The sequence below is a fragment of the Lemur catta genome, chromosome 22 (genome assembly GCF_020740605.2).
Source record: "Lemur catta isolate mLemCat1 chromosome 22, mLemCat1.pri, whole genome shotgun sequence".
Lineage (NCBI taxonomy): Eukaryota > Metazoa > Chordata > Mammalia > Primates > Lemuridae > Lemur > Lemur catta.
The window spans coordinates 8,732,313-8,750,260 of NC_059149.1; the positions used below are offsets into that span (position 1 = coordinate 8,732,313).

The 17,948-nt window shown below is 41.8% G+C and overlaps 1 protein-coding gene across 5 annotated transcripts; it reads right to left on the reverse strand.

Moving 5' to 3' along the window:
• Window positions 1–568: 568 nt before the first annotated feature.
• On the reverse strand, window positions 569–17,585 carry LETM2 (leucine zipper and EF-hand containing transmembrane protein 2). 5 transcript variants are annotated; one of them, XR_006730966.1, is made up of 11 exons: window positions 17,503–17,585; window positions 15,538–15,991; window positions 13,643–13,786; window positions 9,988–10,125; window positions 9,338–9,538; window positions 8,074–8,193; window positions 5,443–5,556; window positions 3,109–3,201; window positions 2,680–2,781; window positions 1,789–1,909; window positions 569–1,530 (listed from the first exon to the last, which is right to left on the reverse strand). XR_006730966.1 is itself a non-coding variant. In XM_045535861.1 (10 exons), exons 1-10 carry the CDS (start codon window positions 17,547–17,549, stop codon window positions 1,847–1,849), a joined length of 1,476 nt encoding a protein of 491 aa, XP_045391817.1. In that variant the 5' UTR covers window positions 17,550–17,585; the 3' UTR covers window positions 569–1,846. The 5 variants fall into 5 exon arrangements, 4 of the variants coding, with proteins under 4 accessions (XP_045391817.1, XP_045391815.1, XP_045391818.1 ...); XM_045535861.1 differs by having other exon boundaries at window positions 569–1,909; XM_045535859.1 differs by lacking the exons at window positions 569–1,530; window positions 1,789–1,909 and having other exon boundaries at window positions 2,540–2,781.
• Window positions 17,586–17,948: the final 363 nt, after the last annotated feature.

A 17,948-nucleotide genomic window follows, 5' to 3' on the forward strand; every position in this document is an offset into this window, starting at 1 on the left:
TGCCAACTCCCTGGTTTAATGGCTTGATTGTCCTTGTTACTGCTCCAGGGGAGCTGGGGCCAGTGTGGTGTGCTCCCGAGAGCCAATGGCGCACATTTCTTCCCAGCTCTGTGCTGGTGGGTGAGCCCATGTTGCTAGCTTTAAATCAGCCCTGGTGGGAGTAGTTAACCCACTGGAATATGCAGATGCTATAAATCAGGGCTTTTCCCCACTCACTCAAAGAGTGGGTTGTTGATCATTTACCGGAACACCACTAGCTAGGTTTTAGCATGGGGCTAGATCTGACAATCACTGACCCCAGCAGCCAGGCACCCTAAGTAATGAGAACAAAGAACCATCCTTGACTTCTTTGAGCCATCTTAAGAATGGGAAGAAGGGTTTATCAAGTGAGCTGGGTCCCTTTACCTAACCATTCCCCCTCTGCTCACAGGGAAAGCCAGAAAGAAATGTACATCAGCCCAACAGTACGCGTGACTCATTCAGCTAAAACAGTATTGAGCAAGTTAACTAGCTAATCCCTTCCCCACATTTAACATCTGAAATGTGGACTAATTAAAATAAACACCTATCATTTTAAAAATGGGAGAATTTATTGTGAATCACCTTGCTAGGCCGAGGGCAGGATCCGCGGAGGCTGTATTTGCACAGTAGGGAGTCGTCATTCCCGGGAAGTGGAGTTCATTAGCAGGACATGGTGGGGCTTGTCCTCTGATGGAGCAGAGATTTAGGAAGCATTTTCAAGTGTATAGTCTTGCTGTGAAGTGCTGGTGACATTCCTCATTTAGGGGATCCCACAAAGGGCAGATTTGCATTTGACTTGGTTTAACTGACTCTCATCTAACTGCTTTTAACTTCATAGCAAGGAAAGAAATCTAATTTTATCACCCACAGGCCGAAATACCTTTTCCCTTCTAACCACTTCCCAAGAGAAGAAAGCTGTATCTGTTATGTTCAGTATGAACAGTACTGAAAACACTAAGCATAAATATCTGAATGTGATACTCCTTCCTGGGTAGCAAAGGGATTACATCCGACTTTAACAACCCCTATGACTAACAGATAGTCTTATTTGTGAAAGACAAACCGACCAGAAAAACACACCCAGCACAAACAAATGGTTAAGCCTTAAACCCTTAATTATGTTTCCTAGCAAAATGGGGGCTAATGAAAGCCACATGTGCTAGAATAGTGGCTGCCTCCCAGATTCCGGCAGCCTCCGCAGGCCTGAGAGGGGGATGTCTGTCAGAGCAGCTAAGCAGCCGCCAGACTTTTGTGATTGCCAGTCTGTTTAACTCCCCCTTTTCTCCTCCAAGAAGAGTTTTCTTCATAGCCAGAAAGACCTTACTGGGAAGTATATCCATCCCATCCCACAAGGGTACTGTTCCTACCGATGGGCCATTCTGAAGAAGCTGGTCAGGTGCTCTCCAAGTGGTTTTTGGAGTTCCCAAGTTCTTACTCGGGATTCCAAGCCATGGGAGGCAGAGGGATCTAAGGTGTCACGCTGACTCCATTTTGCAGAAAATTTCCTCTCTTAAAGGACAAACACACAAATGTGACTGTTTAGAAACAACGTGGTGGGGCTGGGCTTTGCACAAAGTTTAGTGGGATGACATAATGGTACAGAAAAATGAACTTTGCGATTCTGTTTCTCTGAATGGTCTGAACTTGGCCTCACTGCTGACATCACTTGGGACGGCTGTTACAAGGCCTCAGAGGACTGCCCCAAGGGCTGAACGGCTGACCCTCTGGCGCAAGCAGACAGACAGTCCTAGCTGGGAGGTCCCTTACGGATGCCACTGCCGAGGGCCGGACGCTGGAGAGAGCGAGCTCCATCCTCAAGTCGTCCTCATGCTCCTTTTGAACTAGCCTTGCTGTTCTGGGATGTCTTTTGTGATTTGGCCTGGAGTGTCTAGGTATAAAATACAAGGATTTTAGGCATTGGTCACGTGAGATGTGGAAGTTCTTCAGGAGTCCTTTTTGTTTTCTTAATCAAAATAATGACAGACCACAAAGTCAAATCTGAGTTTATAATTTACCTTGGTAATAAAAGTACGACATGCAAAAGACAAGGCCGGTGTGCACCCTGGGTGTGCGCCAGCTAACCCTGGGATGCTCTTCTGGATGCTGAGCCCACCTGTGTCCTCACAGGTCCTCTCCTACCTGCTGAGGTCCCGGGAGCCAGTAGGGCCACCGCACCATTCAACTCTCCCGTGACCTCCCTACTTATTACTCGTGTCGTGCTTTCTGCTCTTGCTTCAGATTCCTTCACCCAGATGGGAAAAGTGGATAGATAAGCAATTTCTTACTTACATGCCTTTCTCCTAAAATTTAAATTGCTTTCCTGCTAGTATTTCCTGACATCAGAAGCTTGTGTAAAGTACACAACACATGGAAACTATTTCCATCTGGTGCATAAGAAAAGAAAGATCTGCCTATATTGTAATTAGCTTCTTAGGTTTGATCCACGATTGCATCGGCTGATTTTTTTTTTTTTTTTTTGCTTTTGGATAATTGAAGTAAAAAATGTAGTGGTTATAAGATGACTAAAGTTCAGCCTACAACTTCCTGTTTGGATGACAGGAAGAATTGTGCAATGTTTTGCAATAGTTATAATTCTAGATTCTCACTACCCTCATAGATAACTAAGGGGGAAGGGTTTTCTTTTTCTGAGATACTTACAGCTTCCTTAGAAGAAGTGATGGGTCCTTTAAGTAATGAAATAGGCGGTGATGGTGTTACAGGTGATGGTATAACTGGCGGTGGTTGTACAAAGTCTTCATCCTTAAACATCAGAACTGAGAGTTGGGTTACTGATTTAAAACCCAATGTGTACTAGATCTACAGTCCACTGCCGGGACCGCCAGGAACTCGGAACAACTACTTCGTATTCTGGTACAGGATTCAAAAGGCAAAATCTGGAACCTAATTACATATAGCCAAATGGTGAACTTTCTAAGAAACAGATCAAACAGTACAATAAATATTCCTTATGAAGGAACAGTACTGTGCTGAAATTCAGTTTCATTAGAGGGATTAAAAACAGAGAAAATTAACATTGTTGTTTTCATTTTTTAACCTAATTAACGGAATGGAAAGTAACTGTCTAACCTTAGTTCCCTTTAGTTGAGGTGCAAAATCCGCCATGTTCTCTTTAGATTTGGGGGGAGTAGGTGATTCCACAGGAATATCTGTCTTTAGAGCCTAGGGAGAGAAATATTTTATATACACAAGTTTTCAGCTCTTCCTGAAACTCGGCTCTTTTACAGTAGTCAAGGCCTTTTAGCACAATTTGCTTTCCACTAAATCCCTAACTTCCACCTCCAACTACACTCTTTATGCCCCTGAAATAGCAACTGAGCATTATTTCTCTTTGAGTTTTAAGCACTCTATATACAAAGGTTGCACTCTGATTAGATTCTAGTATTTAAATCCTCAATTTTTTTTTTTTTTTTTTTAGACAGTCTTGCTTTGTTGCCTGGGCTAGAGTGAGTGCCGTGGCATCAGCCTAGCTCACAGCAACCTCAACCAACTCCTGGGCTCCAGCAATCCTTCTGCCTCAGCCTCCCGAGTAGCTGGGACTACAGGCATGCGCCACCATGCCCGGCTAATTTTTTCTATGTATATATTTTAGTTGGCCAGATAATTTCTTTCTATTTGTAGTAGAGACGGGGGTCTTGCTCTTGCTCAGGCTGGTCTCGAACTCCTGACCTCGAGCGATCCACCCGCCTCGGCCTCCCAGAGTGCTAGGATTATAGGCGTGAGCCACCGTGCCCGGCCTAAATCCTCAATTATTAACAAGCCACTAATTTGCCAATTCTAGTCCTGTTCTCAGTCTCAAAAAAGTTGCCATTTCTCAATTACCATTTCTAATAACACGGACATAACTTAGTCAAAATTGACACTTATTTTTAGTATCTAATAAATAATAAATGATAAATTTGCCTGATTACTAAAATGGTAGGTGTTAGATAAAAGACATTGCAGTAAAACAAGGGAAATGGGGGGAGGGTGTGGGATTAGAATAGAGACAGATTAGAACAGGGGGGTAGAGAATAGCTAGCTAATCTATCTTTAGGAATTAGGTTTGAAAAACAAATATTTCACTGCTCTTTGGAAATAATTTCTCTGTGTACTTTGAAGGAAAGGGCTACATAAATCCAATATTATGGTATATTTGATATGATGTCTCTAAATTCTTTGCTGCAACAGTCCCCAACCTTTTTGGCACCAGGTACCAGTTTCATGGAAGGCAATTTTTCCACGGACCGTTACCTGTCCGAGGACCAGGGGTCAGGGACCGCAGCTTTAGATAAGCTAGCATGCTGCTTGTTCTCACTTTGCATACCTGAAGAACATATGTTTAAACACATGGATTTAAAAAAGCCAATAAATTGCCTGGGAGCTTGTCATTTCGTCCTTAATTCCTTTCTCACCCACTCCAGAAAGAAACATCTGGATAAAGAGTTTATACCCATGTGGAATAATTCTGAGAACCCAAATTTAGCTGTGAGACATTGTGCTCCTCCAAGATTTCCTTGCTCCTAAGAGCAGCTTAAGAATGACTGTTAACTTTGGTCTGCCTTAAATGGATCCAGGAGTTTGACAGACTAAGAACCCGCTACCCTGCCTTTTAGAACACAGTCTATACTCCAAAATTGCTCCCAGCCTCCCTAGAAATTTTCCTGGATAAAACCCGAAACCAGATTACTCTCTGGAAATGTGAAAAAGGAAAGCAAGATGGTGTTTGCTGAAGTCGATTTTTCATGCAGGACTTCAAGTAGGAGTCAGCCACATAACTAAGATTAAAAATGACTGGCCCTTACTCAGCACTAGCCTAATCTACTACAGCACGTGTGCAGCATCTTCTACAAGGGACTTCCCTTTCTTTCTCAGAAGGTTCTGAGTCAGACACGAAGCTCCCAGGTAGGAAGTGAGGCCTGATGGGCCCAGAGCAAGACACTCTGGTGATTGGGCAATCCTGGGCTGTTCCTGGAGGAAAAATGTTGCTGACTTAAAGGAAAAAAATAGTTAAGGAAATGAGTTGAAAAAATACAGAGTTTACATTCTAACATAGCCATTCAGTGCTTAAAAATTAAAAGGAATCTCGATAAATGAAATAGACATGAAAAGAATAGGACCCATTCAGCCTAAAAGAAAGCGGGGCTGGGGGGAACCTAGTCTAACAAAGATGAGATAGTTAAGTAGAAAGAATAAACCATACTCCCATTAATAAAATTCCTAAATCAAGCTGGGATTAAAGAAAGGCAGTAGCAGCGCTATAGCTAGAGTAATCTGAGTGGCTTTCATTTGTTTTGAGGAATTTTTAAAACATTTGGGCCAAATTCCAAAAGAAACTCCTGCTCTGACCGCAAAAGTATACAAGGTACTCGTGGAGAGGCCCCAGTTAGGAAATCCAGGCTCTCCATGAATCCAGATACTCACCTCCCCACTTGGTGGGATCTCGATTGGCTTTGGCTTCACATCTATCAGGTAGAAGGTACGTGACAGAAGCAAAAGGGAAGGAGGGACGTTCTCCTTCAGGTGGAGGTCCTGCCACTGGAAAATGGGACAGAATCATGGAACACTGCAGCCAGAAGTGACCTGTGGTCATCTACCGCCTCCCTCATTGACAGCTTCCCTTGCTCGTATCACATGACGTTTGACCCAGCAAGGGTCAACACCAGCCTCCTGACTTCCGCGCCAGCGGTATACCATGCAGCTTCCCAAGTCAGGGAAAATTCAATTGCTCGCAACCCAGTGGGGATCAAAGTCACTAAGTATCTTCTCTTAGACAAAAAATTGATCATGTGAAAGAATAAATCAGCCTCACTTATTAGTGAGGCCAAAAAATACACATTAAAATGAGAAGGAGATGTAAGTTTTCAAGTATAAAAGTGGCCAAGCTTTTTTTTGTTTTAATTTTAGATCAACAATACATGCACAAGAGACAAAATTCAAAAGATAAAGGTATTCAGTAAAAAGTAGTCTGCCTTCTACCCCTAGTCTCTGGCTACCCTCTTCCCTAGAAGCAACCACTGATACTAGTTCGTTATATAATCTTCCAGACATATCCTAAGCATACACAAATACACATATTTATTCTCTCTTTACACAAAAGGTAACATATACAGTTTTATCCTTTGCTTTTTTTTTTTTTTTACTGAAATATCTTGGAGATTGATTACTATTGGTAGATGGAGAGCTGCCTCCTTTTTAAACATCTAAAGGATTCCATTATATGGAAATGCCATAACTTATTTGATTATTCTCCTATTAATGAACTTTAGGCTGTTTCCAATCTTTAATAGTGCTGCAATGGATAATCTAGTGGATATGTCATTTTGCACATGTGCAAGAATATATGATACGGCCTGAGAAGTGACATTGCTAGGTCAAACTGTATGTGTACACACCTGTAGCCCCAGCTACTTGGGAGGCTGAGGTGGGAGGATCACTTGAGCCCAAGCAGTTGGAGGCTGCAGCGAGCTATGATCACACCACTGCACTCCAGCCTGGGTGACAGAACAAGACCCCATCTCTTTAAAAAAAAAATTGTATATGCATTTTTAAGTTTTGAAAAATATTGCCAAATTACTCTCCATGGAAGTTTTTACCAATAATGCATGAGTACCCCTCTCCCCACCCCCTCACCAACACAGGATGTTATCAGACTCTGATTTTTTGCCAATATAAAGGTGAATGTGGCATCTCTTAGTTTTAATTTATCTGATGAGTAAAGTTAAAATGTTTCATATGTTTACCATTTTAAAATTTGCCTTTTTATGAACGGTCTGCCTGTATTCTAACACAGGATTTGCTGAATACTAATACATAAATGCTCAGTATCAGACGGTTGGGTTAGTATTCTCACTCCCTTGTAGTGGGACTGTAAAATGATATATCCTTCCAAGAAAGAAATTTGTCAGTATGAACCCACTGAATACTGTATGTTCAGAAAGTACATGGTTGTAAGTACCTTTCTCTACGATATGTTGATGTTCCAAAGTTGGTCCAACATGTAAGAAGAAATAGCAGCCTGTTTTCAGTCACAACAACAGCTCCTATCTCAAAATAATTTGTGCACACTTTATAGCACTTCTTACAATTATAGGAATGAGAATGTATAGGAGTTACTTCTTTGTTTTAAAGCACTGATGCTCTTACTTAAAATACAAATATGCTCTCGAGCGACAATATTAAACATCCACACCGAAGCTAACACTTTACGTTGGTGTGGGGCACTAACAGGGAAAGCAGCCCCAGGTGGGCCACCAGCCAAGGTTCAGACCTCCACACACATTCACACAGATGGCAGGCCTCGATTAGAATTTTTTAAGACCCTTGCAGTACCTGAAGTAGGTGAAATTCTAAGGTGGGCCCAAGAGTCCCTGTCCCTGGTGTACCCACACCTTCTCCCAGTTATTCGATCAAACACTATTCTAGGGATGTAATTAAGGTCCCAAATCAGTTGAACTTACAATAGGGAGATTACTCAGGTGGGCCTCACCTAATCACGCGAGACCTGAGGCTAGAGGTCAAACACAGGTGAAGTCGTAGGTTTGCAGCACAAGGAAGACGAGGCATCGAGAAGTTCCCAGTTGCTGGCTTTGCAGATGGGGGGAGCCAAGAGGCAAGGAATACACGTGGCCTCTGGGTGCCAAGGGCAGCCTGGGGCTGACAGCCAGCCGGGAAGCAAGGACTCAGTCCTGCAGCTGCAAGAACCAAGCGCAGCCAGCAAACGGAAGGAGCTTGGAAGTGGGTCCTTTCCCACAGCCTGCGAAGGAACACAGCCTGCACTTCTGACCTTCAGAACTGTGAGCTAAGCTAATGGGTGTTGTTTTCAGCTACTAAGTTTGTGGTCATTTGTCAGGTAGCAATAGCAAACCCAGACAGTACCCTACCCCAGTGATAGTGAAAAATTAACCTAGCTGCTTTAGCATCTCACTGCTCAATGAAATAAGGCAAAGTAGGTAAGACGGTTCACTTGCACAGCAGAAATCACAAAATGAGCTCTGTGCAAATTGTAGGGGGGAGAGTTCTAGTGAGGAGAGCCCAAGAGGAGCTGCTACTTGCCTCTGTGAGCTGTTGTCGCAGTTGTTCCTCAGTGAGACCCAGTGACCTCATCCCTCGGGCCCTACAGGCAGCCTGTAGTTCTGACACACTCAAAGTCTTCACCCCTTCTTTGGCAATTGCCTGAAAGAAATGGAAGAAACAGTGTTGGATCTTTTGATTCCAATTTTACCTAATCCCTACATCCCAGCAAATCAGTGGAAACAGAATCAGAGGCTCTGACCCTCAGTCCCCTGCACGAACTGCTACAAAGGCGGCCTAGGAAGGCACCAAGGTACCAATCAGAATAAAGGGAACCCTGCCAACAAGTATTAACAATATCAGAGACACTTGCGTAACTCTTCCGCAGCATTCTGTCACCAAAGTAATTCTTTCTCCTCTTGATTTGCGTTTTGCCTGGTTGTGACATCTCTCCTTTTCCCTTCCACAGCAGCGTTAAGGTTCATTAGAAAAAAATACTTCCCTTGAGAAGCTTTCAATGTGCCATTTGTTGCCTGTCCCAGTAGTGTTCTGCTCCCACTCCTCCCCACCACCCCAGGAATGGCCCCAACTCTCTGGTCCACAAAACTCTCTCAATAAACAATACAGCTTTTGCTATGTTATTTGGTGTGACCCAAAACTATGGTCCTTCTGGGACCAGTATTGTTTATTCCAAAGTTCTGAAAGCAACAGTTGAAATCTTGATGAGGCCGGTGGGATCACAGGCTCTCTCAGTTCAGGGAAACCTGCTTCCTCAGGCAGAATGCTTTAAAGTAGCTGATTCAGATTCAAGAAACATTCTTTCCGTTTTTTTAAGGAGCCTAATTAGCAGTTATAGTCCAATGGTGCCTTTCTTCTGCAAGGCATCCAGGCCCTGCTTTTCCTCCCAGCGTTGGGCTTTGCACCCCTTCTTGCCAGGCAACTCACTCTGCAGAATATTGACTTTGGCACCAGCTCCTCAGTAGGGGAGCAGAGGTGTGGGGAGAGCTTTGTCAGGCTCTCCTGAGCTGCTATTTCCTTCCCAGCAGGTCCTAAGTGCTTTAGCTTAGTCCCAGCTAAGTCATCCAAATTACCAACATGTTATGTTGGCCTTCTCAAGAAAATGGGTCAGGGTATGACAGACAACGCCTAAAATGAGCAATCAAGGTTCAAGTTGCCATAATGCTTGTTTAAGCCACTCATTTTTCCAGAACTGGTCCATGACCAGACCCAACAGAAAACTCTCCATCACAGAGGCACCCTAAGGCATCTCCTCGCTAATTCCTGCCTGCTATGGTTAAGCTCTTACTTCATCATCTGCTTTTATAGACTTCAGTTTCATCAGAAGCTGAAAGCGGAGCAGATTGTTGGTTCCAAAGGTCTGCAGTTCTAGCAGTTTGCAAAGGGCAACCAGCTGCGGACGATCCAAGTGCTCCAGGGCTAGCTGGTCCTCAAAGAGTTTGGAAAAGCGAACTATCTCTTTTGTGCTGGGCTTGTGGCCAGTCTGGACCTAGGCAGTGGGACAAAGAGTTTAATTAAAATGTGTTTCCTACTTAATTTAGCCTTCCTAATAGACTATTTGAAAGAGACATTTCAAGTAGTATTTATGGACTCTAGCTAATGTCTGGAAATGGGCCCTGTGGTCCAAAGGAGAGGGAAGAAATCTGTCTGCAGTCAAGCTACATCAACTGAAAAATCAGGAGTAGTTCAAAAGTTTGATTCTAAAATCTGTTCTTTCCAAGAAGTTATCAGCCTCTTTAACACACTGATTAAGATAGGCGTTTCTGCAAACTACTATAAATGTGTACAAGATTGTGTGTTTGTAAATTAGATATTTGAAATTTCAAAGATTGAAGATTTGGAAGACCCATGATGACATGCATTTTTCATATAACTCCCAGCCCCGAAGTCTGGTATCGTATCAAAGACGATGTTTTGATACATCGTTTGAACAGACACCTGTTTTACATAGGACGAGAGCTGCGTAGAGGCATCTCCCAGCTTGGCTCTGTTCCTCCTGGCCATTTCTGTCATTGTTTCTTGAAGAAACTTTGCCATTTCCAACTTGGCAGCCATTTTCTTTTTCTGTTTTTCTTCCTTAATAATAGAAGAGTAAAAAGTTAATTAATCCTTCAGGATTGCAAACTGGTAGATGAAGGAGGGAGAAAAATACCTGTCACCTTGTCATTGCTCATCTCTGTACCACATATTAATATCGTGTCTGGGCCTGATTGAATGGGTTTGTGAGAACCAGAGCAAGTAAAAAGCCTCTGTTTGGAACTTGTCTCCTTAATCTTACCTTTAATTTCTCACTAATACAATGATCATGAGCGTTTCCTAGACCCAAGACGTCCCCTCAATGGTAAGCTTTGTAACGATCTAGAAGGAGAGACCATCTCTTAACCTGGAGCAGACCACAGAGGCTGCTGGGGAGCCAACCCCTTGTCTGAGTGGCTCTGGATTTTGCTTTGCAAACAATGAAACCTGGGAAATAAACTCTATACTAAAGTACTTTAAATAGAAAATAGATACAATTAATTATAATACAAGGAGTTAAGTGGTCTAAGAAATGTGCACTACACAGAAGAGAATTAAATGTACACTCTTAAGATACTATGTTGCCCAGCATTTCTTAATCCTTGTTCATCACCAGAAATGTAGTATGGTAGCATTTTCAAAATGACCATGGTCAGTCAGGACTCAGGGCGTGGAAAAGAACAGGAATCTGTCTCTCTCTATATATTTCAAGTTGCCCAGAAAATTCTAATGATCAGCCAATCATAAGAATTGTTGATTTTTAGAGAGATCTTAAAAGACTCAGCCAAAAACCCCCCCCAAAAACAAAATCACACAATGGCAATACCATGGTTAGAACCCATTTAATCATTCATTTCATCCATCCATATCCTTAACATCCATCTATCCATCTATCAATTCATTTATTTATTATCTGCCATGTGTTAGGTGCTGGCGATAAAATGAGCAAAGACAGATAAGAATTCCTACCCTCCTGGAACTTCTAGTCTAGTGGGAGAGACAAACATTAGTGACTAATGATAATCCAGCTTTTCCATAAATTAATGTAAATGTATAATGATGGGTAAGTGCTACGAAAGAGAAATGCACAGTACTCTGCTCTGATCTGATCTAAACAGAAAGCTCCCCAACCCCCTCTCTCCATGAACAAAAGCAACCTAGAAAGTATTTTCTAAGACTGTGGCCATGATGTGTGTATATATATACATAGAAGTATGTTTGGGAGAATAAGTGGTGTTCAGGAAGGAGGTAATATTTAGATGAATCACTTCCTCTATTCTTTTATCTTTCTGTATTCACTAACACTTCCCTTAGAATGCTATGGTATTAATTCTAGATCCTGATTACTTTAAATGTAAGTAAATTAAACTACTGCCAGAAAATTAAATATTCTAATTTGATTTTACCCTTTAAATGTACCCCACATCTCTCCTCATGTCTTTATTCCTGTTGTCAATTTCGTCACTTAGGCTCTATCACCTCTCCCTTGGCCACGGCAGTAGCATTCCAGCTGAGTCCCCTTCCTTGGCTCTGCCCTCTTTAGTCTTTCCTGCCAGCAAGATTATTTTTCTAAAGCAGAGACTAATCACGTCATCCACCCCTGCTTAAAATGTTACCTTCCGTCATTCACCAGGGGCAAAGGTAAAGTCTAAATTTCTTAGGCAGGTAGATGCTTTCCAGCCTGACCCCAATGGTCACCTTTGTCTGTTTCCTGCCATTGACCCCCTGGGTCTCCCTGCTCTAACCACAAAGAACCAACCAGGGGTCTCTGACTATGTCATACTCTTATATCGCTGAGCCATTTTAAATGCTATTCCTTCTATCCAGAATACCTTCCACAGACTGTGGTAAAACTCCTCTCACTCCTTAATTCCCTCGGTTCCAAAGTTACCTCTTCTGTGAAACATTTCCCAATCCCTTTGTCCTCTCATGTTTTGCTCCTATCTTCTTCGTACCATGCACTGTCTAGTAGAGTGTCACAGAATGGAGAGAATGAAGAAGCCACCTCTGTTTTCCAGCCCGTCACCTTAATAGTGACCACCAAGCTCAATGCCCTTTTCTCAGGGGCTACTGAAGGGTCTGTTTGATGAATAAATCATCACTACTGTCTAACTACTCACCACAGCAACAATGGATTTTTGTTTAACAGTTAAAAACAAGTTAAAATTCAGTAGAGAAGGAAGTCTTCTCAACAAATGGTACTAGAAAAACCAGATATCCACATCCAAAAGAAAAAAGTAATCTAGACACTGATGTTATACTTTTCACAAAAATCAACTCAAAATGGATCATAGACCTACATGTAAGATGCAAAACTATAAAATTCCTAGTAGAAAACAAGAGAAAAATCTAGGTGACGTTGGGTTTGGCAAATGAGTTTTTAGCTACAACACCAAAAGCATGATCCATAAAAAGAAAAAATGATAAATTGGATACCATCAAAATTAAGAGCATTTGCTCTGTGAAAGACACTGTTAAGGGAATGAGAAGACTAGGAGAAAATATTTACAAAATACATATCTGATAAAGGACTTTTATCCAAAATACACAAAGAACTCAAAACAATAAGAAAACAACCCAATTAAAAAGTAGGCAAAAGATCTAAACAGACACCTCCCCAAAGAAGATACACAGATGGTTAATGAGCATAGGAAAAGATACTCAACATATTTGACATTAGGGAATTGCAAATTAAAACAACAATGAGATACCATTGCGTACCTATTTGAATAGCTAATGTCCAGAACACTGACAACATCAAATGCTGGGGAAGATATGGAACAACAGGAACTCTCACTTGTTGCTGGGGGAATGCAGAATAGTACGGCCACTTTGCAAGACAGTTTAGCAATTTATTACAAAGCTAAACACAGTCTCATTACACGACTCAGCAATTATTCTCCTAGGTATTTACCCCACTGAGCTGAAAGCTTACATCCACACAAAAACCTGTACACGAATGTTTATTGAAGCTTTATTCATAACTGCCAAAAATTGGAAGCAATTGAAGTGTCTTCAGTAGGTGAATGGACAAACTATAGTATATCCAAACAGTGGATTATTATTCGCTGATAGAAAGAAATAAGCCATGAAAAGACATGGAAGGATGTTAAATGCACATTGCCAAGTGAAAGAAGCCAATCTGAAAAGGCCACACACTGTATGATTCCAACTATCTGACATTTTGGAAACGGCAAAACTATAGACAGTGAAAAGAGCAGTGGTTGCCACAGGCTGGGCAAACAGGTGGACACAGAGGATTTTCCGATTAGCAGAATTGTTCTGTAGGATACTGTGATGGCGGATACATGACATGACGCATTTGCAAAACCCACAGAACTATAAAATATACACAGTGAACCCTACTGTAAAGTATGAGCTCTGATTAATAACTATCAATGTTCATTCTTTGTTTCTGACAAATATGCCACACTAGGGCCAGATTTTAATTACAAGGCAAACGGGCGGGAGTGGTATATGGGAACTCTACTTTCTACCCAATTTTTCTGTAAACCTCAAAACAGCTCTAAAAAATAAAGTTTATTAATTTTTTTAGAAGTGAAAAAGTCCTACATACCTTTTTGGATTCACTTTCAAAAGTCGATGGCAACATCTCCGGGAAGAGTTTCAGAAACACTGGCAATAAGAATTCCATGAAGGGTACAATTATGAACACCATAAAGGGAACCAGGCGGAAGAAATCGACACAAGTTCTCAACAGCTAAAGAATTAAATGCATACGCAATATTCATTATTTTAGGACATGCCAAAAACTAAAACAAAAAAGCCTGCCTTGGTTTTTTTTTTATTTTGAGACAGAGTCTCGCTCTGTTGCCCGGACTAGAGTGAGTGCCGTGGCGTCAGCCTAGCTCACAGCAACCTCAAACTCCTGGGCTTAAGCGATCCTCCTGCCTCAGCCTCCCAAGTAGCTGGGACTACAGGCATGTGCCACCATGCCCGGCTAATTTTTTCTATATATATTTTAGTTAGTCAGATAATTTCTTTCTATTTTTTTTTTTTTTTAGTAGAGACGGGGTCTCGCTCTTGCTCAGGCTGGTCTCGAACTCCTGACCTTCAGTGATCCACCCGCCTCGGCCTCCCAGAGTGCTAGGATTACAGGCGTGAGCCACCGTGCCCAGCTATGCCTTGGTTTTTAAAGTGTTAAAAACCCAAGACAGGTTTTCTACAGCTGTTTAGAAAATGAAAAGGCCAGGTTTTCCTGTTTACTGTAGCTCTAAAGTAATATTTATGGTATCTCTTCAAGGAAATCTACGACAATCAAAACATATTATTGGCATTTCTTAGCTTTCATCTAAGTTAGGGGGTCCATAGTTTAATAATATAGTATCAGTTGAAATTGGTTTTTAAAATATCTATATTTAATATATTAATAACACTTCAAACCTGAAGCCTTTTAACTCCTGGAAAAGATTGAAAAACACCATTACAACCATTCTATAGGCAAATATATAAAAATTTTAAGAATGTTGACTAAAGTTGTATAGTAAGTCAGTTGCAGACAAGTAAGAAACTCAGTGAGAAACTCTGGTTCTGGGCTGGGCGTGGTGGCTCACACCTGTAATCCTAGCACTCTGGGAGGCCAAGGTCGGAGGATCGCTTGAGGTCAGGAGTTTGAGACCAGCCTCAGCACGAGCAAGACCCCCATCTCTACTAAAAATAGAAAAAATTAGCCAGGCGTGGTGGTGCATGCCTGTAGTCCCAGCTACTTGGGAGCCTGAGGCAGGAGGATCCCTTGAGCCCAGGAGTTTAGGTTCCTGTGAGCTAGGCTGACACCCTGACACTCTAGCCCAAGCAACAGAGCAAGACTCTGTCTAAAAAAAGAAAAAGGAAACTCTGGTTCTCACCAGCAGTTATTATTCCTACTTTGGGATTTTTTTTTTGGTAGAAATGGGGTCTCACTATGTTGCCCAGGCTGGTCTTCAACTTCTGGCCTCAAACAGTCCTCATGGCTCAGCCTCCTTTTAAAGTACTAGGATTAGAGGCACAAGCCACCATGCCTGGCCTAGGATTTTTGTTTTGTTTTGTTTTGTTTCTTGAGACAGAGTCTCACTCTGTTGTCCAGGCTAGAGTGCCCTAGCATCAGCCTAGCTCACAGCAACCTCAAACTCCCGGGCTCAAGCCATCCTACTGCCTCAGCCTCCCGAGTAGCTGGGACTACAGGCATGCGCCACCATGCCTGGCTAATTTTTTCTGTATGTTTTTAGTTGGCCAGCTAATTTCTTTCTATTTTTTCGGCAGAGACAGTGTCTCACTCTTGCTCAGGCTGGTCTCGAACTCCAGAGCTCAAACGATCCACCCGCCTCAGCCTCCCAGAGTGCTAGGATTTCAGGCGTGAGCCACTGTGCCCAGCCCTGGCCTGGGATTTTTAAGATGAACTTTGAGTTTAAAAGTTGGTTCCCAAATATCCATTTTAGTTTCACATTTTCTTTCTCAAATACGATTCTTGCCTACCCTTCGTCTCTCGCGTCTGGTCAGCACCTGTCCGTGCAACAGCCTCCAAACCATCCTGGCAGCAACTTTGGTGTCAGTCCAAAGTAAGTAGAATCCATTGTAATAATATTTAAGTTCATCAACAATCTTTTGTCTGTAAGATTGCTTTCCTCCTTTAATCTTTGTGCCAGTTTCTTTTGTAGGCTGAGGGCTCGTCACCCGTGGCTTTTCTGTGGTTTGCTCCAGCTGAGGTTTACTAGGGACCTCTTGTAGCCAGCAAGTTGACGTGTGCAGCTTTTGTATGAGTCTAGTTCGCAAGTGAAGTACTTGATTGACTGACTGACTAGGATGGGAGTACTTCTTGCTTCCATGGTTCTTCATATATGTCTTATTTAAATGTGAATCTGGCAACCGAAGAAAAGCAAATGATGGGGAAAAAGACGAGCAGGTGGGATGGACAAAATGGCTGGGGAACCTGGAATAAAGAGCAAGTCTGAGTTGAGCACACATTATTCAAACTTAAAGAAAGATCTTTTATCTGGTTAAAACAAAGCAATGGCCTTAAAGCGTATATTTTAGGAGCAGCTGAAGTTCATAAAAGAATGAAATATAACTTTTCACCCCAGTTGAAGAACAGATGTCTATGGGTCAATGATCTACTCTATGTGAAATAGTAATGAGAATTCCTAAGAATTGCTATATTAGAAGTTAGAAGCTCTGTGACTATTAATTTAAAAATCTAATAGCAAACATCTTTCCACCAGGGGTTGTGTTTGATAGTGCTGTTTTCTCTCTCTACTATCATAAAATAGGTGGAAGCCACTCTGCTGATAACAGGAACACTGTTTTAACGGAACATTTCAGGGTCACCGTGGGGATCAACCAATTCTACAATGCTGCTTTCCTTCTGTACTGCCTAAGGACTCCCTCAAGTGAGAGACGTTTACAGCTGAAATGCCCTTCACCTAAGATTGCTCAAGAACGTTGGGAATAAGAATTAGAATTGGGCACCCAGCCAAAGATCTCTACATTTTCTAGTATTGCGACAGCCCACAATCTTCAGTCAAACTAACACATCAGATTGTTTGAAAATAAAAATAAGATAGATCCAGGCAAAGAAAGTTACTGAAAAAGAGATTTCTTTTGGCAAAGAGATGGCTTTTTCTGTTCTTTCAGACTATTTTTGAAGCATGCCAAGATAAAACACTTTTTGAATGGCCAAAAGGGAAAATGTACAATGTATCTGGCACATAGTAAGTTCTTAGTGAATATTCTTCTGAGTAAATAAATGACAACAGACCTTAATGGGACAGGAATATGCCCTAGGACTGGCTTGTTCACCAGCCTTTTTACTCCTTTACATCTAAGAGCCTCATGTACCATTTATCAATTAGAGAGATGTCACTCTAAAAGCATTACGTTTTCTACTTTAACCTGTGCCACACATCTACAAAATTACTCAGCCTGAGTTCTAAAGCATATATAAAATTTTGGTACTTTTAACTACATTAAAATGTCAGCTTCCTAAAAACCAACAAAGTTTTTTTTTTTTTTTTTTTTGAGACAGAGTCTCACTTTGTTGCCCGGGCTAGAGTGAGTGCCGTGGCATCAGCCTAGCTCACAGCAACCTCAGACTCCTGGGCTTAAGCGATCCTACTGCCTCAGCCTCCCGAGTAGCTGGGACTACAGGCATGAGCCACCATGCCCGGCTAATTTTTTTTGTATATATATTTTTAGTTGGCCAGATAATTTCTTTCTATTTTTAGTAGAGACAGGGTCTCACTCTTGCTCAGGCTGGTCTCGAACTCCTGACCTCGAGCGATCCACCCGCCTCGGCCTCCCAGAGCTAGGATTACAGGCGTGAGCCACCGCGCCCGGCCCCAACAAAGTTTTAATTGTGTACTAAGCCCATCCCTTTACACATATCTTTTCCATCTAGAAAAATGAAATTCATATACATATTGGGGGGGGAATTCCAATGCTTACCTTATTCGAGCAATAGCTAAGACTGAATTATAACTGTAGAAAGCCATGTTTATTTTTGTCTCAACAAGTCAACATAGGGACCTAGGGAAAGGAGCAAGTAAACAGTTCAGTATTTTTAAAACACACCAATTAAAATATATCAGGATTTAAGTGTTTTTAACTATTGCAAGGGTAGAACACTTGCATAATGTGCAAAAATCTCTCTTCAAGTTCAGTTCCAACAATCGTGAATATTTTCATAGCTCTGGATTTGAGAATGGTACTTTGAGATGCCAACAAATGGAAATGATCTCTAAGACGACAGTGTTCATGAAGATGGTATAGTCTTCAGATGCATTTTGATTTATGTTCATTAGCATCTAGTAACCTAACTTGAATGATTGCCAAGTACTTAAAAAGCTGAGCAAGACACACATATTTGTAGCCTAAAGATATAGGCAGGCCAG

Coding starts and splice junctions, on each gene's coding strand:
- LETM2 (XM_045535859.1), bottom strand. CDS start 17,549: ATGGCTTTCTACAGTTATAATTCAGTCTTAGCTATTGCTCGAATAAG. Junction 5,557..8,073: donor TGCGACAACAGCTCACAGAG/GCAAGTAGCAGC, acceptor CCCATTTTCCAG/TGGCAGGACCTCCACCTGAA. Junction 3,202..5,442: donor AGATCCCACCAAGTGGGGAG/GTGAGTATCTGG, acceptor TTCTCTCCCTAG/GCTCTAAAGACAGATATTCC.